This window comes from Elgaria multicarinata, chromosome 17 (genome assembly GCF_023053635.1).
Source record: "Elgaria multicarinata webbii isolate HBS135686 ecotype San Diego chromosome 17, rElgMul1.1.pri, whole genome shotgun sequence".
Taxonomy (NCBI): Eukaryota; Metazoa; Chordata; class Lepidosauria; order Squamata; family Anguidae; genus Elgaria; species Elgaria multicarinata.
This window is the reverse complement of record NC_086187.1, coordinates 19,733,562-19,758,007: the sequence shown is the minus strand read 5'-3', so window position 1 is coordinate 19,758,007 and position 24,446 is coordinate 19,733,562. Positions and strand designations below refer to the sequence as shown.

At 42.2% G+C, this 24,446-nt stretch overlaps 1 protein-coding gene across 1 annotated transcript; it reads right to left on the bottom strand.

Annotated features, from left to right (window-relative positions):
* Positions 1 to 1,799: 1,799 nt before the first annotated feature.
* On the bottom strand, positions 1,800 to 16,928 carry PMS2 (PMS1 homolog 2, mismatch repair system component). Its single transcript, XM_063143057.1, has 15 exons — positions 16,702 to 16,928; positions 14,575 to 14,714; positions 13,970 to 14,056; positions 12,322 to 12,424; positions 11,909 to 12,092; positions 11,502 to 11,669; positions 11,016 to 11,113; positions 10,360 to 10,459; positions 10,082 to 10,166; positions 9,834 to 9,986; positions 8,263 to 9,127; positions 6,252 to 6,419; positions 5,996 to 6,096; positions 4,281 to 4,450; positions 1,800 to 2,616 (listed from the first exon to the last, which is right to left on the bottom strand). Exons 1-15 carry the CDS (start codon positions 16,716 to 16,718, stop codon positions 2,473 to 2,475), a joined length of 2,583 nt encoding a protein of 860 aa, XP_062999127.1. The 5' UTR covers positions 16,719 to 16,928; the 3' UTR covers positions 1,800 to 2,472.
* Between the last annotated feature and the right edge of the window lie 7,518 nt (positions 16,929 to 24,446).

Sequence of the window (24,446 nt, the reverse complement as noted above, 5' to 3'; positions counted from 1 at the left end):
AATTTGTTGCTTAATTCTGAACATTCGTCTGTTTATATTATGGCTTATAGCCCTAGTGGCACAATCCTATGGATGTTTAGACAGGGCAAAAAAGTCCTACAATTCCCAGCATGCCTTTCTCTGTTGTGGCACCCCAATTGTGGAATGCCTCCCCTTGGAGACCCGACACTGGCTTCGTTTCAGCACCAAGTTAAAACGAGCCTTTTTATCAAAGATTTTGAGGGTTCAAGTTACACATAATATTGTTTATATTGCTTTTAATTTTTTTACTGGTTTTAACTTATGGTTTGATACATTTTTCGCTGCGTACATTACATATTGTTTTATACCGTTTGATTTTATCTGTACGCCGCCCTGAGATCCCAGTGATATATAAGGCAGGATGCAAATGTTTAAATAAAGAAAAATCTAACCATGCAGAAGATCATGCCCTAAATAAATTACGTTAAAAACTGCTTTTTATAATAACAGGAACCACCACCAACACCATAAATAGCAGGCCATTGTACTAAGTGGAAAGCAAAAGAGTAGCAATACAATCTACATATTTGGAAAACACATGACTGTTTACTTACAGAGGTAAAAGGAGAAATAATGTCTTTTCAAGCTTCGACAGGGCTTCTGTGCAAACTACTCAGAGCAAGGGCCTTAGCGTCCTAGGCCCAGAGTGTTGCCATAGCAACTATATCCACAGCTGGGGAGAGCAAGCGGGAGCACTCACTTCTTTTAAAGGAACAGTCCAGTATTAGCCAGTCGGCACTGCCTCCCCCCCACCCCCAAGAGATGCTTCCTCATCAGTTCCCCTTAATCCTGCTCCTTAATCTGAAACGTGGGAAGATATGGGGTGGTTACTGAGGGCCTGGGTCAGCCCAAGACATTTTTGATGCATGAGGCAAAGGGATAAGGCAGCAAAACCTGACTGGACTGGCAGTCCATTCTTCCTTCAACTGTGGCAACGAGTGCTAGCATCCTCCAACGTACCTGTTAAGAGCCCACCTGGCCTCTCATAACACTAGAACAAGTATTATGGGGTCATCCCGTGAAGCTGATTAGTGGCAGATTTAGGGCAGATGAAAGGATGTACTTCTTCACACAGTGTAGAGTTAAACTAGGAAATTCACTGCCAGATGTAGTGATGGCCACCAGTTTGGAAGGCTTTAAAAGTGGATTGGACAAATTCCTGGAAAAGAGGGCTATCAGTGGCTGCTAGTCCTGATGGCTTATGTGCTAGCTCTAGTATCAGAATTGCTGTTGCACTCATCTGCTGCTTGTGGGTTTCCTGTGGGCGTCTAGTTGCCCACTGTGTGAACAGAAGGCTGGACTGGATGGAACCATGGTCTGACCCAGCACGGTTCTTCTGTTCCTCTAACACCCTGCTGATGTCTCCTAGTATCTGCTGCCTGAAGCAACTGCACCAATATTTCAGCTCCCCAGATGTAACAAGCTCTAATAACCTGGAGTCTGCCCCTCCTATCCACCGTACATATCTTTGCTCCTCCTACCATCATAAGTTTCCTTGCATCCACTACTGTACCATGCATTTAAGTTTAACATTAATTCACTATCAGGAAAATCTACCTAAAATTGCGATTAATATTAAAGAGAAATGGTCTAAAGTTTTTATCTTTCTAGTTACAAGAATTCCATGATACAAAATTCCTAAAGAGCAGGCATTTGGTTTAAACTAGAGAAGGAAATTGAAGTCATGTCATAATGCATTTTGTAGGCAAACCATTCAGTAAAAAACGGAAGATTTTTTTTATATATATAAGCTTTATTTTAAAATGTATCTGCTATAAAAAAATATGAAGCCATTCAAGGTAAGAATGTATGTACATGTAATTTCTTCTATATACAGACTATCTGAGAAGAAAAGGTTTATAGCATGCTACTATTGCAATGCAACTATACCGGCATAAATGGCTAATAAATCAATGGAGGCAGAGGTGGCCCAATAGACAGAAACAGCATTCCTTGGGTTGTCAAAATCAAGAGATTCTGGATTATTCCAAAGACAGCAATTGCAACTTCAACCAGCCCTGAATCCAGAGAAATGGGACTACTCAATCTGCTGGGTCTTTCTTTCCGTCAAAGAGTACTCAAAGGGTCTTGTGGAAGAACTTAATGGCAGTTCACTCGCACTGTTGCAAGGGGAATGTCCTTGGCTCTGTGCTGGTGTCATGATGCAATATCTTCATAGATCTGAGGATCCTATGGCTTGTTACATTGTAGGGAAGGCAGGACATGGACAAGTATATACTCATTCACACTTCTTTGTAACCACTCTGCCTGCCCATTTGATAAAGTTGCTATTCTTTTACAGCATGAAATGGTTATTTGAGCTTTTGGTCTGGCAAAATTAAGGAAAGTTCCATGATAAACTGGGATTCTAAGAAAAAGAGGGGTCACAAACAGCATTCACAGTGAAATCAATGGTCAGATATACCAAAAAAAAAGATGAATAAGGGCTTGTTATTCTTGTGAAATGAGGTCTAGATTGGCTATGTGCCTTATTGTAGGTCTTCCATGTGGACAATTCCAAGGATGCTCAATCTCACCCATGTGGATAATCAGTTTCTTCATCTCTTTTCCATTAAGTGCTGTCCCAACCATCACCTGCAGAAGACAAAGAAACAAATACATGCAACACTGAGTACTATTGTCCTCTAATCTTAGTTGACTGTGTGCCACTATTCCACTTCTTTAGACTTAAAAGGAGCTTCCATCTATGGCTCAGTTCTTACTGTGTCTGGATTGTACTTCAGAACTACAGGTGAGGGTTCAACATACTTGAATGCTACCTGTGGCGGTACCCACAGTTCTATTCCCTTAGGTATGTCTGGTGAGTATGTCTAGAGAGTGCGGAATGTTTGACTGAGTGGGTGTGGCTGGTGATGCTGTGGAAAGGGGGAGGAGTCTATATAGGGGGGAGCTGAGCGGTCTGAGGGGTTCGGTTGGTGATTGGGTTTGGAGGGTAGATGGGTTTAGCTGAGTGATTTCTTGTCAGGAGTTGTGTGAGGAGTGAGTGAAAATAAGATCATAGGGACTAAAGGTTGTTATTATAGATTGGTTACTACCAGTAATATTAAGAATAGGCAGGATTGGAATATAATTCAAAGGAACTAAGAACTGTAAACTACAATAATTTTTTTCTTTACTTTGCAACCATAAAACCACGTGTCAGTTTGGCTGTGTCTCCTGCTCGTTCATAAACACTTTACATTAAACCTTCAGCCTGCTATATTCACAGAAAAGCCTTTACCATATCTCCTTACCTTTCCCCTCTGCTATAAGGGAAAGGTTATATTTTTTTCTTTTTACCCCTTCCTTAACTATTTAAGTGGTGGTGCTTAGCCTGAGGGAGGTGTGCGCGTCAAAGCGTGTGTGAAGTAGTGGCGTCGCACTACCCCATAAATTATATATCCCTGCACATGGAAGGCTAGCATGTCAGGGGAAAGGGCTCCAGACTAGCCTTCCTGTTATGTGCAAGGATTTATTTATGGTATGGAGGGGCCTTCAAGCCTGGAAGCCCCACCAACATTTATTTATTTATTTATTACACTTATATACCGCTCCCATAGCCAGGGCTCTCTGGGTGTTTTACAGAAATTCTAAAATTGAGATAAAAACAAGTATACACAATTTAAAATTCTAAAACACAGAACACTTCCACACATAAAGCATTAAAAACCTTTAAAAAAACCTAAACATGTGGGTGATTAAGATGTGCCGCCATATGCCTGGGCAAAGAGGAAAGTGGTACAGCCTAAAATAGGTTTGCCACCTTAGAAGGTGGCCACCGATGGCCTGGTCAGCATCTAGCTTTCCTGAGGAGTCACAGCAAAGGGTGGTGGGCTAGCACCTCAGTCTACGTTCTCTAACGTTTTGCTGTCACAAATACCACTTTCTCCACACCTCTTTTTCCACCTGTAAATTAACAAAGGTGGCGGCAGCAGATTTGGCTCATAGACCTACAGCTATCAAATTACTAACGTCTACAAAGAAGGGAAAGGGTGGTGTCATCTCGCCCCATGATCTTCAGGGATAAACTTGGAGAGGCACACAGTGGTTTAGCATGCAGGGGTGCATGGTACCCATTCATTCAAAACCAAGCAAACGGTGCATTGTAAACATTAAGCAGGCAGTGCAAATAACTACATTTAGCCACCCTATAACTACAGATTTTTTTTAAAAAAACCCAAAATTTAAGAAATACAAACCAGAGGAATATACAATCTATTCACAAGCTAATTAATAATTACAGTAAGTGCAATACTTACAGACTTTCTACATGCTCGAGAAGCAAACATCTGCCTTACTCTGGAAGGCCTGCACATCACACCTGGGCAATCACTTAACATGAATATTAACTCCTCTATATCTTGTGGACCAAAAGTCCAGTTTTTGCTTGTTGGTAAAGAAACGAGCTTAACTCTTTGGGTAACCGGAGCTAGAAGATGTTAAAATAATGGTTTAATAGCCAATGTATCACCATAAGGCAAAAAAGAATTGTTTTTAACATCACACACAACTATTCATGTATATTTTAAATTAATAATTCCTCGCTTGTAATCTAAAGCTTGTACTTTAAGATAATACACCTAGTCTTGTCATGCTTTTAAAAGAGCATCCAGCTGGGCATAGTGAGTGTAGGTGTGTGTGTCTATCTGTTTAAAAGTAGAGATTATCCCAGATATAATTTTCAAGTTATACCATGTTTTACTTTGACATTATGATTTTCTGCTGAGTAAGGATTTTTATTGCTGAGTAAGGATTTTAAAAGTGAACAATTTAAATCTTAAAATAAAGAGCTGAGACAATCAGTGTGTGATGAGCACACCACAAATTTTGATACCAGATGGGTCTGCACTCAGTAAAAGTAGTTTGTTCATGACATCAATGCAAGACAAACAGGAAACGCCGTTGTTTCACTTCCTGTTGTTTCACATCTCTATCTTGTCCTAAATAGAACTTTCACACCGCAGCCCTTCCAGAAATATGGAGCGTTCCTTCATCAGGAGTTTGCATATGTTATGAGAGTAGAAGGTAGAAATGTGAAAGTACTGACTGAGATGAGAAAAAGAGATGAGGAGAAACAGGAAGAATAAAGAAAAACAAAGAGATTACCTTGCACCTGCAGTTCCTCTCAGAACTGTTTCATATGTTACTATAATAGCACAAGAGCCACTTTGCTATAGCTTACTTCGGCCTTAGCTAGACCTATCGGTTAGCCCGCGACGGAGGAGGGAAGAACTCGTATTGTGTTTGTTGTGAGATCCCTCCTCTGTTTACACGCAACGACCTCAGAAGGAGAGGTGTCACACCCGCCATTTTTAAAAAAACTTAAAGGGCCAGCAGCGCACAAACGCTCGTGCACAAATGGTAAGTTTTTTTAAAAAAATTAAATTACTTTTCCCGCTCCCCCACACCCATCCCCAGATGGGCGCAGCTCCCGGCTCCTCGCAAGGAATCACATGGAGCCCAGTCAACCCATGGTGCCCGGGACCACGGAAAAACCAGGGCCAAATGGAGGGTGTCATGTGGATGCACAGGGAGGATCCCGGGGATTACCCCAGGATAAAGCCCCATCTACCTATGGCTTCCATCCCATGACGCTCCAGTAACATATGGATGAAGGAAACCTTAAGGACCAGGTTATATTCCACCTGAATGCCAATTGTTCCCTGTTGGGAAACACTGATGTGGAAGGAACCATAGTACTGGGCACACCCTCATAGGGTGCAATCCTATGTAGGTTTAGCCAAACAATCAAAGAAGTCCTTCAACTCCCAGCATTCCACAGCCAGCAAAGGGTTTTTTCCTGTCTAACCCTGCATTGGATGGCACTTTTTCAGTTTCATAAAGAGATAGGTAGGCATGTGTGGGAGTGTGAGAGAAAACACACACACACACCCTTGGGTATGGGAACTTGCACGATCCTTTCTCCTGATGATCTCCTTACAATAACTGGTAAGGAAATTAGGCAGGAACTTACCATCTTCATCAATTATAAAATCAAATCCATTTTTTCTGAAGATTTCCAGGTTATCCATCAATATACTTTCATTTACAGCAGTTAAATTAAGATTCTGAGGCCTGAAAAAGTGGGACACGGACAGTAAAAAAGCAATAAAACAGGTAGTGATATGTACAGTAAAAAGTTATAAAACTGGTGATGATGAGAAGACCTTAATTGATTGCACTGGGCCGTTGCTCAGCTCAGACACTTCATTCTCCCAAAAGACACTTACGTGATGAGTTTCTGCCCTTGCAGAATGGTGTGTTCTTGTAGTATCTCAAAGTTGTATTTCTCATCTGAAGCATGCTGATCAATTATGAAGAGGTCAGAGTTCAGCTTGGCTATTATAAATCCCAAATTGAACTGGCCAATGACATCCATTTTAGCAAACATATCTTTGCTGTATATCGGAGGGAAGAAAATAAGCAAGTTATAGGAGCCTTCACGTATTTATGTTTAGGGTGAAAGTTTCTTGACACACACACTGCCACTTTATACATGAGCATTTTCCCCTGACAAGAAAACAAACACTAAAAAAGGCAAGAAAGTTGAATCCTCTTCTATGGTATGTGCTGACATATCAATGAAGGTTCTCTTCATCAATGTTGTTATAGTATATGTAAATACTTTCCTACACATATTTCAGCAAACCTCACAACATAACCCTGGAAGGTTGGTCAACAGTATTTTCTCTTCACTGCAGACTGTGAGGGAGGGGAGGGTGACAGATAGTGGCTTGCCTGAGGCCACCTCTTTGGAACAAGCTGCTAGGCTTTTAAAGGGAGATCTGAACCAGGGACTTCCTGGTTCACACCCCACTCTTAGCACTAAGTTAAGCTGGAGCTAGTGCAGAATGCAGCAGCTCGGCTGGCTGTTGTCAGGAACTGCCTCTTTTCAGCATATAACTCCTTTACTGAGGGAATTGCACTGGCTACCTATTGGTTACCGGGCCTGGTTTAAGGTTTTGGTACTAATGTACAAAGCCCTAAACAACTTGGGACCAGGATACCTGAGAGAGCGCCTTCTCCCTTACCATCCTGCCCAATCACTGCGGTCGTCAGAGGGCGTGCTCCTGGTGGTTCCATGTGGACCTGTGGCCCGATTAGAATCCACCAGAAGAAGAGCCTTTAGTGTAGTGGCCCCACTCTGTGGAACTCTGCTCCTGGAGGTCAGGCAGGCACCAACACTAGGCTGCTTCTGACATTTCCTGAAAACAACTGTTTCGAGAAGCCTTTCTTAACTGACTAGCTGCTTCTCTGGTTCCTTTGTTTTTAAGTTGAACAATTTTAACTTGCTTTTTAAATTTTCTTTCTTCTATTTTTTATACCTATGTTTGTACTGGTTCTATTCGCATATTCACAACCCATAGACTGCAAGGGTTGTGTGGGAGCAAGTGATTGCTTCCGATATCACAGTGGGCCTTTAGTAGGCAAAAAGACACAATTCTATTGGCTTAGCTACTCTGATGTCACGGAGTGGCTAGTCAGCCTAGAGAGAGACAGCAGAATGTTAAGGAGGACCAGGGAGATCTTTCGGACTAGAACCAAGATTCATGAGCAGCATTTGTTAAATTGCCTATATACTGTGGATTCTTTAAATGACAACTTAATGATCAAATCATATGAGCATTTTCAGAGCCTAACAATGAAACGCAAACAGTTGACACTTGCTGATTATTTATATCTGCCATCAGGTGGAGAGAGGTGCCTGTCAGAAACACCACAGCGCTCCACAGGTTTAATCTTGCAATCATTTTCTTTATGACTGTTGAGAGTACACATTTCTGCCAATTAAGAAGCAGGGAGGCACAAAGCTAGAATCTCCAGCTCCACCAGAACAAAGCATTCTCAACCTCCCTAGCCCTTGATTGATACACACAAATCAGGCCACACTTTTGCCACAAGCAGGAAGCAAAGACCGGTCCCTTAAGACTAGCAGCTTCTGCGAGAGAGTATCATAGAAGCTTCTGAGAAGTTTCCCCATTCATCTTTGTATTAAGGTGCACATCAAAGCCCAGAGGACTTTTGCACAAAGGCCTAGCATGGAAAGGTAAGGCTCGCAGTGAGTGGGAAAGAAAAGATTCCCTGACTTTGGAGAGGATTTCCCGGCCGTAACCTAAACTTCAGATTCACAACTCTGATCTCAGGTCTGTAGCATTTCTTGAATATTAAGTCCCCCCACTCCCAAACCAAACCAACACTATTATCTCGCTAATAGAGAAATTAAAGAGGCAGGGGAAATACCTTATTTCTTTTCTTAATTCATCCTCTGCTGTTTTATTTTCCCCTGGATTAATTTTCGCCCTAAATTTTCTGTAATTCAACGTTTCTGCTTTCATCTCCTGCAGCCGAATTAGCTTCTTTATTCTGTCCGCCAACCTGCTCAGAGAGAACTCCAGCGGTATGGTTCTCTTTTGAACTTCCATAGGTACATCATATTGCGATGGTTGGACTACAGAACCCTGAAATTCCTTTGTCTCCGTTGAATTGGCTACCTGTGAAAGAGGCTGGCTGACCTTAAGACGTTTCATTTTGGGGGATGAACTGTTGGCCTGTTGGGATATCGTAGTCCGATTGTTTTGGTTTGATTCATGTTCTGCACCCCAGAACTGCTCCCTAGTCTCAAGACTGCTGCTTTGAATTTCATCTCTGAAAATGTGGAGTTCTTCATCAGGGGAGCTAATTGCACTTTCACAGCTGAAACAGCTACTAAGATCTGGAGTGCTTAATCCCACATCTGGCTCTGTCGAGGCACTACCACAACCAGAATCCGTATCTTCTGCTGATTTCTTGAAATTTCTATTAGCCAGCAGGGATGCGCTTGAATCCACCTCAGCCTCCTTGCTAGAGCCAGTCTTCCTATTTGGAGAATCTAAAACGTTAAAAAATGTCAGAAGTTTTCTCTGTCCGGGAGAACTATGTTGCTGTTTGTTATTTTCAGCACTCGGAAAAGTGGTCTTTTTTACTTGAGGAAGAGAAAAGGATTCCCTAAGTCTGGCTACAGTCATTGCTATTTTTGCATTTCCTTTCAGATTCTGAGGCAAGGAATCAGAAGATGTTTCACAGATAGGTGTTTCTGCTTCATCTCGACACACCATTTTAAAGTTTCCTAAGAAAGAGTGAAGAGAGAACAGCTTTAAGTTGAAATTTAAATATTAACCGAAAAATATCAATATTCAAATAATGGAATCTGATGTTTGTAGAAACCAGACAGGTTGCTGATATTATTATTATATTATTATATTTATTTGTATCCCGCCTTTTGCCCAATGTTGGGCCTCAAGGCGGCCTTACAAAGTTTAAAATATACATGGGTGGGGGGGAAACAAAACCATAAACATTTAAAATACACAACAAAATTATAAGACATTAAAATAGATATGCAAAGCACTAGCTCATATAAAGCTGAATAAAGGAATTCCTATCAGATAGCTAGTTAATGATATCTTAAATGTTGGAAAGGCACAGCAATTATATCACTTCAGTGCAATCCTATGCAAGTCAGCTCAGGTGTTTGTCCCATTAAGCTCAGTGAGACTTTCTCTCAGGCAAGGGTGTATAGGACTGCAACATTAAAATTGTGTTTGCCTTACTGAATGTGACTGCAATACTCCCAGGTAATTCAGTAAGCTCCACTGAACACAACAGGGCTTTCTTTTGAGAAAACATGCCCAGGGTTTCACTATGCACATGCATGCAACCTAATACAATAAAGCTGATGTTCTTCAACTAGTGGACCAATTACCAATGTACCTTGAAAAGCTTCTATGTCAATATGGAGATGGATTTCGTTTTAAAAGTGCTTTCATTCCTACCTTCAGCATCTGGCAATTTCTGATTGATGACAAGTTTATTAACATCACTGCCAAACATTCCAATCATTGAACTTTTTAGAATTGCCAATAAAAGTTTCTCTTCCTGCAGTAGTATTTGCCTTTTATCGGGTGTCACATTAATATCAACGCATTCTAAAAATGAAAACAACATTAATTATGACAGAGAGCAGCACACATATTTGCTCTTACAAGCCTTTTCCGCCCCCAGAGAAATGTGTGTGACTCACCAGAATCCAGGCATATGTTGAGAACAATAAATGGATACTGGTGTCTATTGTACATGTGGTACACTTCATTCACAACTTTGGAAACCTGACCAGGAAAGAAAGAAAAAGGTACAATAGACAGATTTCCATTTGTGCTTGTTGCAATTCAGTCTAGGTAAACAGAAACAAAAATATTAATTTGCCCATTTTTATGACTGTGGATAGCAAGATAAAACATAGGCTGAACACTGGAATAAGTAGTTAAAACTAAGAGACCGTTTGAGTTGAGAGAACCGTACCTTTGATGGATCACATGGCCGCTGGTTAATAAAGAAGAACTGTCTGTCTGTGGTGCTTCTCCCAACGCCATGATCACAACGGGAAACAAACCCTGTGATACTGTTTAAAATTATTATGTCAAGAATAGGCTTCCACAGAATAAAAGCAGTGTAACTTGACACACACACATTTCAAAAAGATCAGGGTCAACCTGTGACATCCCAATCTAAGTCTGCCACCACCTTTCAATTTACTCTAACTCTCGAGCAAGACAGTTACAAGTCAGCATTCACCCTGGAAGAGGGCAGCCACCTAACCGTCCAGTCATCACTGAGTTCAGTGTGTTTTCCTTAACGTTTTTTGCTTAAAGTGTGTTCTATGGATGCATAATCTGGCATCCAGGGGAAAGAACCTTTCACTTGTCAAAAATATGCAGAGAAATATCAGGTTCCAAATTAAGAAGCTTTATTTAGATTACTCAAGCTTGATTACTACAACTTTGTCTCCAATGCTAAGATAAAATAGGAATGCAGTAATTTTCATTCATAATCTCAATTGGCACTGGATGGCAATTATGACTACTGGAGGTGACTGACACACTGTGGACCTTGAACTTTTAAGCCACTCAACATGAGAAAGCTGTTCAGATAATCGGTGCTTACCATCATTTACTTACGTATAAAGTTTGGTTGGCATACCAGAAAAATTCAGGCCATATTCTTCACAGATAGCATCGCTCGGAGGTAACTGAACAAAAGGAACCAGGCTTTGCACCTAGAAAATAAGTAGTAATTAGTAGGATTCTTGCCTTCTATGAGCAGATTTGCATGATCACTGCAGCTTCAACAAGCCACAGTGCCTTGTTGGGTTATTTGAGGGCTGTTTCTCCCTCCAACAAGCCAAGCCACCTGAGTTCAGACCACAAAACAAGCAGTGTCCCAGCAGGTAATTGGGCAAATAGTGCCCAGCATGCACTGCAGCTTGTTAATGAGGGATAGTCGTACTTTGCCAAAAACCAGAAAACTAAACGTATTTCTATCAGAACTTTAATTAAATCTCACAAGATTTGGCTATGAGGCAGCCTTCCCCCCCAACCCAATCGTTAATAGCAGCACTACTTTAAAGATCATGATAGCAATGATGATGGTATTATTATTTCTACCTGTTTTTGTCCAAATATTGCTCCGATATTTTCCTTTAAGGTTGAGCTCCCAGTAGTGCATACCACAGGTTGCTTCTTCCCTTGGCCAACCTGATTGGTGCAGTTAATTCGAACTCCTGCTGAAATTATGCAGTATGCTTGTAATACCTGAACCATTTTTGCATACTCCTGGTAAAAAGAAAAAGGAAATTATTATTTTCTAGTTAATACATGTTAGAAAGATTCTACTTGGAATTTGTTTTTAAAACCCTGTTTGTTTTAAAATCATAATTCATTCATTCAATTTAAAATCATAATTTATTCATATTTGTGATCAAACCCATTTCCTCCACCACTGTGAAGCACATTTTACTCAAAAGGATTTCTTACTCGCAGTCTTAAGAAGATTTCCAGTAAGCTATCTCTACCTTCTTTATGTTGCGCTGAAATTCTTTATGCCGTACCGGCAATGTATAAAACAACTGTTGCACACTGACAGTTGTCCCCTGTTGCCGGGGGAAGGGTGTTCTCAAAGTGATTTTCCCACTGTGATCAAACACCAGGCGTGTTCCAACTTTTGCAGATTTGTGGCAAGTAAAAACAGAAACATCACTGGAGAGAAAACACAGACAGTTTTGTTATTAGTGAATAAATGTTAACAAGCTACGAAAAAAACGTATGCAACAATTTTAAATTTTAAAAGTGTGACTTTTTTTTAAACTTGGACTTCCATTCTGCTCTAAAATTCCTGCTGATATTGAAAGCACTGTGTGGTATAAGATCTCCAATCCCACCCCCAATACTTTCGCCAGAGCTATGGATTTGTGAATAAGTATCTTACCTTAATGCACATAGGGAACTCAGAGCTTCCCCTCGGAAGCCAAATGTTTCAACATGTAACAGGTCAGAGAAGTCTTGGATCTTGGAAGTATAATGTTTTAAAGCTAATAATTTTTTTTAAAAAAAAATGGGAGAATGGAAAAAGAACAAGAATCATATCATTAGAAGATAGCTTATATAATCATGCATAGGAAAAAATTATTAACGATCCATTAAGAAGTTATCATGCTTTATATCTATGATATCTTTTGGAATGTGTGGAACTGTTAGTGTATAAAATATTTGCAAACAGACTATTCTCAACAATGATGCAATTGGGTAACTGCATACTCTGGATTTAATGGTCTTACAGGAGGCCCCTCTTTAGATAGTAATACGCTGGTAACCTCAGGGTTTGACTTCTGCAATGCGCTCTACATAGGGCTACCATTGTACCTAGTTCGGAAACTTCAACTAGTTCAAAATATGGCAGCCAGGTTGGTCACCAGTACATCTAGGGGTGAGCATATTACCCCAACATTAAAATCATGCCACTGGCTGCCAATTAGTTTCCGGGCAAAGTACAAAGTGTTGGTCATTACCTTTAAAGCCCTATGGTTGGGTCCAGGTTACCTGCAGGATCGCCTTCTCCCATACAGTCCTCCACACACTCAGGTCCTCTGGGGAGAACTTAGTTCAGTCAGCCAAAACTAGGCTGACATCAGTTTCCCAGAGGACCTTTTCTTCTGTCGCCCCCGGATTGTGGAACGGCCTGCCAGAGGAGATTTGTAAAATTAACTCTCTCTGTGATTTTAAGGCAGCTTTGAAGACTAGCCTTTTCCGGCAGGCCTACCCAGACAATGTAAAATCAATAATTTTTAATAATTTAATAATTTTTACTAATGTTGTTCCCCGCCTCGATCCAAAGGGAGAGGCGGATAAGAAATAAATGTATTATTATTATTACTTCATGTACTGCAAGTAGTGGTAAGCCAGCCACTGCTGCATTTGGATCTCCTGCCCATTCTGCTGGGAGGATCTCAAAGCCCTGCTCTGAATGCAACACAAATTTTCAAGTTGCTCAATAGCCAGCAGGACTGCGCCTTCACAGACAAGCAAAATCCCACCATCACCAACAATGCCAGCCCTGCCTCAGATGGCTCAGGTAAGTTACACTGGCAAGGACAAAAGGCACAGATAACTCTATACAGACACCTAGCTGAGAAAACAGGGGTGAAAGTGGGAATGAGGAGCAGGAGAGATGAAGATCACTTCCTTTCTGCCTCAAGTAATACCCACTTCTACTCTCCAACCCGCATAATAGGAAGGTTGTGTTGGATATCCCATTATCTGCAGCGGGCCCAAGGATATTCAAATTTGGTTCTCAAATATCTCATTCCATAATATAGCTTCCTTAAAAAAAATGTATTAGTAGGATGAGATAGAATGTGATTAGAAATATTTATTAATGGAGATAAAAAGTACTGCTTCCAGAGTAACTGGCTGGGGAAAAAAAATACAACTTCAGTGTGACTGTGGCATATTTGCGCTATATGATTCAGTTTTCCACCACAAACCTGAATTTGAAAGGTAAGATTAGTAGCTAGGAATGTTAAGTTCTTGTATAGAAATAATGGAGCTGCACATTTGAACAGTCATGGATCACTTACTCAGGCCTGCAAAGTTTTCTTCTTCTACACCACAACCGTTATCAGCAACTTCAATAAGATCTGCTCCATAATCTTTAAGTTTCACTTCTACAAATTATAAAGAATATTTGTTAACCAAAGAGTTTTCATATTAAGTTTATGAAGCATTACCAAATCTATACATCTAATTTACAGTTTCACAGATGCCTTCAATATATAATTATTTTAAGCCTTAAATGTATGTTACCCTATTTCTTCAATTCTAAGACGCACTTTTCCCCCCATATAAACATCTCTAAAAATGGGGTGCGTCTTAGAATCGCAGGTGTGTCTTAGGGATTTTTTTTCTGTTGGTGGTACTGAAATTAGTGTGCGTCTTACAATTGATGGCGTCTGCAGGGTCTTGCTATTTACTGTTTTACTCTGTACAGCACCATGTACATTGATGGTGCTATATAAATAAATAAATAATAATGGTCAAGAGTGTTTTTGATTACTTCTTATCTGTTTTCCATTGCCATTCTAAAGTCTTGCCTCTCTCAAATACTAGCATATAGCAGCATAGTTTAAAAATACTAATATTGCTCTTGAAAAAGCTAAAAAGACCCCAACAACAGAAAGCTTACCAACACTGGTAGCACCAGCATCTATGCTATTTTCTACGAGTTCTTTCACTGCAGTACACAGATTCAGCACCACCTGTCCTGAACAGATCTGGTGAACCGATTTACCATCTATCGGCTTGATGGCTTTAGCAGGCTGTACACTTTAAATAAAAACAAAAGCAGAGTCAGCTTTCCAATCAGAGCAACACACCAGGCCACAGTACACATTACAAAACATTAACTGTGATAATCCTAAATATTTATTCCTTTATTGCACTATATGAAAATCAAGCATCTCTAAAGCTCAATCTAAATCATAGCGACAACACTTTCAAAAAGTAAGAAGCTTGTTTTAAAGTATTTCCAAACAATATTTCTAGTAGCCACAGATAATCAGAAATTTATTTATTTAAAACATTTATATCCCGCCCTATATCATTAAGATCTCAGGGCGGCGTACAAATAAAAGCATACAGTATAAAACAGTAAATATACACAGCTAAAAACAAATTAAACCACGAACCAAGTTGAAACAATATATAATTTAAAAGCAGTAAAACAATTAAAACAGTTAAAACAATGTGCCATATTAGTGAATTTAACCATTAAAGGCTTTGTTAAAAAGCCATGTTTTCACTTGGCGCCGGATTAAAATCAGTGTTGGTGCCAGTCGGGCCTCCAAGGGGAGGGCATTCCACAGTCGGGATGCCACAACAGAGAAAGCCCTCTCCCTTGTCCCATCATATCGAATGTGTTGTGCTGGTGGAATGCAGAGAAGGGCTCCTCCAACAGATCTCAAGTCTTGGGCAGGCATATATAAGGAGAGGCATTCCCTCAAGTATAGAGGTGCCAAGCTGCAAATTCCATGCAGACGAGTGAGAGGTGGCGGAGGAAGACGTCTCTCTCTTTGCACTGCCTGTCCACTTGGTGTTCATGCTAACTGCAACATGGAGGAAGGGAAAGACTCTTCCTCTGTGACCAGCACAGAGACCAAGCAGTCTGGCAGAGGAGGAATAGATTACTTTCAATAGAAGGCTTTTTTTAAAAAAAAAACTGGCTGAAGAAGAGGGGGGCTTCCCTTCCTCTGGACCTAGCATGGAAATGCAGACCACTAGCTTCTTAGCAGAATAGTTATTTAGTAGGCTAGTAATTTCTGTGGGCTTATTTACAAGGCCGTTTTCAAGTTTGTAGCAACTGATCAAGTACAATTCCCTCCCAAATCCATTCAACAAAACAGAATATGGTAACGACCCATGCCTTGGCGGCAGAAGGTCTCAGTCCAATCCAAAACCTCTGCAGCTACAGCTGGAAAAACTCCCACTAAAACCCTGGACAGCTGCTGCCAGTCAGTGTCAGCAATCCTGAGCTATATAGACCAAAGGCCTGACTCACTATAGGGCAACTTCCTGCAATCTTAACATTTCTTTCATACAAGCCATCACGAAACCAACAAGGGCTACTTCTTCACACAGTGCAGAATTAAACTATGGAACTCACTACCACAAGATGTAGCGAGGGCCACCAATTTGGATGGCCTTAAAAGGGGGTTGGATAAATTCCTGGAGGTGAAGGCTATCCATGGCTACTAGCTCTGATGGTTGTGTGCTGCCTCCGGTATTTCAGGCAGTAAGCCTGTGTGCAGCAGTTGCTGGGGAACATGGGTGGGAGGGTGCTTTTGCACCATGCCCTGCTTTGTGGGTCCCTAGTTGACAGCTGGTTGGCCACTGTGTGAACCACCCAGAGAGCTTCAGCTATGGGGCAGTATATAAATGTAATTTAATAACAACAACAACAACAACAGTATTGCTTTATTATGATTTTATTAGAATGTAAGCCTATGCGGCAGGGTCTTGCTATTTATTGTTTTACTCTGTACAGCACCATGTACATTAATGGTGCTATATAAATAAATAAATAATAATAATAATAATAATAATAATGCTGGACTAGCTGGACCCTCAGTCTGATCCAGCACGGCTCTTCTTACGTTCTTATTTTCTCCCTCCAAGAAGACAGTTGGCACCTATTTCTTTAATTATTTCAAACAACAGTTTCCCAAAGCAGCATAATAACGCACATATTAAAAGATCAGATTATCTGCCTCTACATTCGTAATACAAATTAGGCTACAATCTTATATACACTTACCTCGGAGGAAGTTCCATGGTTTCGCTACTTAGAGCCAAGGGTCGCTGAGGGGATTTTTCTTCTTCTTTTTCTGTTTTGCTCCTCACTGATTCTCAAAAGAATTAAAACCCAATATGAAAATTACATGCAAATGAGCGTAACGGCCAGGACTAGTTTCTCCCCCGCCGCCCATCTCTCCCAGAGGTCTTTCTGAGGAAATAATTCAGTAAGAAGCGCGGATCTCCAGCCTCAGTCGTCTCCATCCAGCACCGCCCCTCAGACAAGCAGCGCGCGAGGCCAGCCGCTCTCCTCCCAACCTCCCTTCAACATGCCAAGCACGCCCAGTTGCATCCTGGGTAAACTGCCTCTCCTCCAATCACCTCAGCCAAACGTTTTCGGAACCTTGCCTTCCCATTGGCTAATCGGCTCCACCAATGAAAGACGGGGGCGGAGGACATGTGGTTTCATTAACCACCTAGAGGTAGAAGAAGATGAGGGTTAAATAATCTCTCAGTCACTTCCGGTTTCTAATTGAACTAGTAAGGCGTCACGCTATTTTTGGCTAACAGTTGTGTTGGTCTTAATAAAGGTATTGCCCAACTAGGGGTTTTGTAATCGTTTGAGCGTCGGCTATTGGGAGGTATAGAAAGGAAATAAATAAATAAATAAATAAATAAAATTTGACCAAGAAGGGATCCTTTGCTTTTTATGCATTTCCCCCTCTTTATTCATTTATAAACACAAACACAAATAATAAAATATCTGTCAGCTAAGGATAACATGGATTTCATGATGAGAACTCCAGTCTAAAATAACGTATGCCATCATAAACGTCTGAGTCTTTAATGTGTCTTTAACCAAGATACTTGGTGGTTGTTTCTCATTCATTCATTCATTCATTCATTCCATATGTATTCCGCCCAATAGCTAAAGCTCTCTGGGTGGGAGATTAGAAACCTTAAAAAATACAATATTGTACATAATATAAAAAGCATTTTGCATACAAACCGACAACAAACACTCACGAAAAGATGCAAAGATAAATCCACAAGATAAAATCATACAAACATGATCCTAAAAGGGGACGGTGTAAAAGCCGGAACGGAACAGGCCGGAACAGCACCATTATACTAAAAAACCATACCAAAAACAGTGGCATGTGTTAGCAACACTTGAGAACAATATTTTAGGACTAAAACCATACCAATATTATAGCACTATTAACCTAGAACTCCCAAAACGACGTCCGGAACAGAATGGGATGGCCGGAACGGCCACTAGGGAACGAGCAATATTAACCAAACTCACCAGTCATGCATAACTAAATGGCAGGGATGCAATAAGCCACAAAAGTTGCCCTGAAACCACATTCAGATACCCGTTCCGGGGGGAAACGCGTATTGCGCAAAACGGGCCGTAACGGCAGCTTCCCAATGAGGTAAGTGAACCAAACTCACCGGATGCACATGACAAGGTGGGACAAATATAGAAAGCTCCAAAAGTTGCCCCAAAACCACGTTCAGATACCCGTTCCGGGCAAAAACGCGTATTGCGCAAAATGGGCCGTAACAGCAGCTTCCCAATGAGATAAGTGAACCAAACTCACCAGATGCACATAAATAGGTGGGACAAATATAGAAAGCTCCAAACGTTGCCCCGAAACCACGTTCAGATACCCGTTCCGGGCAAAAACACATATTGCGCAAAATGGGCCGTAATGGCAGCTTCACAATGAGATAATTGAACCAAACTCACCAGATGCACATGACAAGGTGGGACAAATATAGAAAGCTCCAAAAGTTGCCCCAAAACCACGTTCAGATACTCGTTCCGGGCAAAAACGTGTATTGCGCAAAACGGGCCGTAACGGCAGCTTCCCAATGAGGAAAGTCAACCAAACTCACCAGATGCACATGACAAGGTGGGACAAATATAGAAAGCTTCAAAAGTTGCCCCAAAACCACGTTCAGATACCCGTTCCAGGCAAAAACGCGTATTGCGCAAAATGGGCCGTAACGGCAGCTTCTCAATGAGATAAGTGAACCAAACTCACCAGATGCACATAACTAGGTGGGACAAATATAGAAAGCTCCAAAAGTTGCCCCGAAACCATGTTCAGATATCCGTTCCGGGCAAAAACACTTATTGCGCAAAACGGGCCGTAACGGCAGTTTCCCAATGAGGAAAGTCAACCAAACTCACCGGATGCACATGACAAGGTGGGACAAATATAGAAAGCTCCAAAAGTTGCCCCGAAACCACGTTCAGATACCCGTTCCGGGGGGAAATGCGTATTGCGCAAAACGGGCCGTAACGGCAGTGTCAAACAGTGACGCCAGAAAGGCCGGGCAGAGGTCCGGGACCAAAAATACAGTCTCTCCCCCCCCTCGCCCCCGCCACTCAGCGCTCACTCTCCCCCGTGCCATCTCCCCCCTTACCCCTCCCCTTTTAAAACTTCCTTTTAACTTTTAAAACAGGTTGGGGCACGTTGCCACATGGACAGAGGTACGCGGCACAACTGCAGCTGTGCTCTGCAGTGCCCAAACTCTTCTAAAAGTTAAAAAAGAGAAAAGATCCTGATAAGGAGGTAGAGTAAGTGTGTGTGGGAGAAAGACTAGACAGAGAGCTATGCTGGGGGGCGGGGTGGGGAACATGCCGGAGGGGGAGAGAATACTGCCCAGGAGTATGCGTGTGACCTCCCCCTGACATGTGTCTTGTTCGGGGGCCATTCAAGCCAGGCGGCAACACCCATGTTGGACCCAGACTGCTCTCCCATGCTCCTGACGTCGACCTGTTAGATCAATGTTCTTTTCACCCAAGGACGAAATCCAAACAGCCCTTAAGCACGACTCCACCATTCCAGCGACAGAGGGTTCAAAAGCGCTTTATTGATTAGTAATCAAGGCCTGGTCTCTTCAAAGGGAGCAATCAGACAAAAGACATAGGGAATATGGTACAGTATTTGAGCTTTCAAGGGGCAGGGCCCAGTAGCAGCATCAACCAATCAGAACATAACACTGAGGCATAGCTAATTATGCTAAACAGTCCTGTGAACAATACCTTTGGCCTGACAGTAAGTAACAGAAGTTAACCTTGACACAACAGCACTTGGAATAAAACTGGAGCCAGGATTCTTGTTTATATTAGATAAGAAGGATACAAGGATGCACACAAGGAGACATTCTCATACAGGGCATCATAACATTTTGCTTGGTGTGCAATGGAGATTTTACAGTTTCCTGTTAAAAATGGAGGTGGTTATGCTAACAGACCCAGGAGAGATCAGGGGCAAACAGGCCGAAGTCCCACACACCAGTGAACAGGGAGGTGGTTGGTTGCCCCCAGTCCCAGAATGAAAATCCACTTCTGTCACTTTGACTTCCTCTTGCTAAAGGGATCTGGTGAACTGAATTGAGAGCAGGGTTGCCAGAGGCCAAGAAGGATAGGGGTTCTGCACCTTTGAGAGCTGCCAAAAGGGTGAATGCGTGAGAAGCGGCACTTGGTGAAATGCCCTTTTCTACACACATGTGAAAGGCACAGTAGCCCAGTTCTCTTTGGTATCTGGTCACCCTGAGACGGGGGTAGCAAAAGGAAAACATAGTGCTGCAGACGGATTGCATCCCCCAGCAACACAGCACAGCAGGATAGAAGTTCTTCTGCAATGGCATTGCCTGGATGTGGGGCTGGACTTGCGGTCAAGATGGTGGGGAGCTCTTAGGGTGGGCTTTTCCCATGCACCAAGGACACTGGCATGGTGGGGAGGGTGAAGGCTGTAAGAACCATAAAAACCCAAAACACACACACACGGTGTTATTATTTATCATAATTTATTTATTAATTGTTATTGCTTAATCTACCCTGATAATTGAAGAGGGTATTTTTGCAAGTAAAAGGGTTGTTCGGGTTAATTCACTCGCACTTATTGAAAGTCAGGTAGGTGCAGGAAATGCATGTAGGACTATGGCAAGTGAGCAACTTGAGGGACCTCTCTGGTGATTGGCAACTGGCAAAGACCGTGGGACCTATTGGAAGAAAACACACTACTTTGGGGGCTAAGTCAACACAACTGGTCAGAGTTTTGGGGGCCCAAAACTAAGGAAGGCCTCCCCCTATACACCTACAAAACTGAGGCTGTGGTGGAAGGGAGTGCCAAACCTGAGTCAGCACAAGAGCCCAAATTAAATTCCAGAGCAGCTCTTGGAAGCCAGGTTCCAGAAGTGAGTGGGGTTGAAGGAAAAAAGCAGATGTTTATTTCTTTCTTCATTTTATTTAAAACATTTATTGGCCACCTTTCAGGGCAAGAGACCCCAGACAGAGGCTTACAATAATAAAATACACATTTTCATTGGAGAACTGATTAAGCAATTGAAAACGAAGGCTTCCCTGGTCTCCCCTTGATGGGCCGTCTGGCCAGTAAAGTGTGAAGTCCGGCAATAAGGGGTCCCCTCCCTTTGAAGGCAGTGCTTTCCTTTCACATCTTTACAGCAGAACTTCCAGGCATCCCTTCTTCGGCAGCTGCATTCCCTTTCCATTCAATCCATCCAGCAGGTGGAAAGCAGAGAAATGGCCAGGGAAGTCTTCATTCAGGACAGCCAGGAGGGCCTTGATTTCAAAAGTGTAGCAGACAATCAACCTGGCATAGAGGAGTGAAAATTTACAATCAACAAACGAGAAGGAAAGAAAACACAAAAACAAGTGCAATCAAAGCCAGTGCAATATGTTTAGAGGGTTGGACTGACCTACCTTGTAGGGTTGTTTTGAGGATGAGATGGAGAGGAAGATGACGATGTAAGATGCCTCACATTCCGTGGAAGTGTTAAAAATCAAAGCCCACCACATGAAGGGGAGACAGAGGAGGGGAGAATGGCCCCTAATGAGTGAAGGCCGGCAAGAAACAGTGCTCTCCATTTGAAGGGGTCTCTGGCCACTGAAGTGTGCAGATGGGCAATAAAACAGTGATCTCTATATAAAGAGGAATCTGGCCAGTAAAGTGTGGTGTCCTGCAATAAGCACTTCTCTCCCCGTGAAGGGAAGACTGGCTAGTAAAGTGTTGTGTCCTGAAATAAATCACCTCTCTCCCCTTATTTATTTATTTATTTATTTATTACATTTTTATACCACCCAATAGCCGAAGCTCTCTGGACGGTTCACAAAAATTAAAACCATCATAAAACAACCAACAAGTTAAAAACACAAATACAAAATACAATATAAAAAGCACAACCAGGATAAAACGACGCAGCAAAATTGATATAAGGTTAAAATACAGAGTTAAAACAGTATAATTTAAATTTAAATTAAACTTAAGTGTTAAAATACTGAGTGAATAAAAAGGTCTTCAGCTGGCGACGAAAGGAGTACAGTGTAGGAGCCAGGCGGACCTCTCTGGGAACCCTAACCCTAACCCTAACCCTTGAAGGGAAGACTGGCTAGTGAAGACTGGCTAGTAAAGTGTGGTGTCCTGCAATAAGCATTTCTCTTCCCTAAAAGGGAAGTCTGGCTAGTAAAGTGTGGTGTCCTGCAATAAGCACTTCTCTTCCCTTGAAGGGAAGTCTGTCCAGAAAAGTGTGGAGTCCTGCAATAAGAACTTCTCTTCCCTCGAAGGGAAGTCTGTCCAGAAAAGTGTGGTGTCCTGCAGTAAGCATTTCTCTCCCCTTGAAGGGAAGACTAGCTAGTAAAGTGTGGTGTCCTGCAATAAGCACTTCTCTCCCCTTGAAGGAAAGACTGGCTAGTAAAGTGTGGTGTCCTGTAGTAAGCATTTCTCTCCCCTTGAAGGGAAGACTGGCTGGTAAAGTGTGGTGTCCTGCAATAAGCACTTCTCTCCCCTTGAAGGGAAGTCTGTCCAGAAAAGTGTGGTGTCCTGCAGTAAGCATTTCTCTCCCCTTGAAGGGAAGACTGGCTAGTAAAGTGTGGTGTCCTGCAATAAGCACTTCTTTCCCCTTGAAGGGAAGACTGGCTAGTAAAGTGTGGTGTCCTGTAGTAAGCACTTCTCTCCCCTTGAAGGAAAGACTGGCTAGTAAAGTGTGAAGGCTGGCAATAATAGGTCCCCTCCCTCTGAAGGCAGTGCTTTCCTCTTTTGTCTTTACAGCAGAACTTCCAGGCTTCCCTTCTTCGACACCTGCATTCACTTTCTATTCAATCCATCCAGCAAGTGGACTGCAGAGAAATGGCCAGGGAAGTCTTGGTCCTTGATTTCAGACGTGCAGCAGACCATCATCCTGGGACAGAGGAGTGAAAATCTACATTTTATTTTTTAATTTATTGCACTTATATACCGCTCCCATAGCAAGGGCTCTATGGGCGGTTTACAGAAATTCTAAAATTAAGGTAAAAACGAGTATACAAAATTTAAATTCTAAAACACAGAACATACCAACATAAAGAATTAAAAACTGTAAATCAACAAATGAAAGGGAAAAAAGCACAAAAACAAGTGCAATCAAAGCCAGTGTAATATATTGCTTAGAGAGTTGGACTGACTTACCTCGAAGGATTATTTTTGAGGATCAGATGGAGAGGAAGACGACGATGTAAGATGCCTCGCTTTCCTTGGAAGCGTTAAAAAGCAAAGCCCACCCCATAAAGGGAAGTGAGGGGGGGACATTGGCCAGTAACGTGTGGTGTCCTGCAATAAGAACTTCTCTTCCCTTGAAGGGAAGTCTGTCCAGAAAAGTGTGTTGTCCTGCAATAAGAACTTCTCTTCCCTTGAAGGGAAGACTGGCTAGTAAAATGTGGTGTCCTGCAATAAGAACTTCTCTTCCCTTAAAGGGAAGTCTGTCCAGAAAAGTGTGGTGTCCTGAAGTCAGCATTTCTCTCCCCTTGAAGGGAAGACTGGCTAGTAAAGTGTGGTGTCCTGCAATAAGCATTTCTCTCACCTTGAAGGGAAGTCTGTCCAGAAAAGTGTGGAGTCCTGCAATAAGCACTTCTCTTCCCTTGAAGGGAAGTCTGTCCAGAAAAGTGTGGTGTCCTGCAGTAAGCATTTCTCTCCCCTTGAAGGGAAGACTGGCTGGTAAAGTGTGGTGTTCTGCAATAAGTACTTCTCTTCCCTTGATGGGAAGTCTGGCTAGTAAAGTGTGGAGTCCTGCAATAAGCACTTCTCTTCCCTTGAAGGGAAGTCTGTCCCGAAAAGTGTGGAGTCCTGCAATTAGAACTTCTCTTCCCTTGAAGGGAAGACTGGCTAGTAAAGTGTGGTGTCCTGCAATAAGCATTTCTCTCCCCTTGAAGGGAAGACTGGCTGGTAAAGTGTGGAGTCCTGCAATAAGCATTTCTCTCCCCTTGAAGGGAAGACTGCCTAGTAAAGTGTGGTGTCCTGCAATAAGAACTTCTCTTCCCTTGAAGGGAAGACTGGCTAGTAAAGTGTGGTGTCCTGCAATAAGCATTTCTCTCCCCTTGAAGGGAAGACTGGCTTAGTAAAATGTGGTGTCCTGCAATAAGCATTTCTCTCCCCTTGAAGGGAAGACTGGCCAGTAAAGTGTGAAGGCTGGCAATAATAGGTCCCCTCCCTCTGAAGGCAGTGCTTTCCTCTTTCGTCTTTACAGCAGAACTTCCAGAAATCCCTTCTTCGACACCTGCATTCACTTTCTATTCAATCCATCCAGCAAGTGGACTGCAGAGAAATGGCCAGGAAAGTCTTGGTCCTTGATTTCAGACGTGCAGCAGACCATCATCCTGGGACAGAGGAGTGAAAATCTACATTTTATTTTTTAATTTATTGCACTTATATACCGCTCCCATAGCAAGGGCTCTATGGGCGGTTTACAGAAATT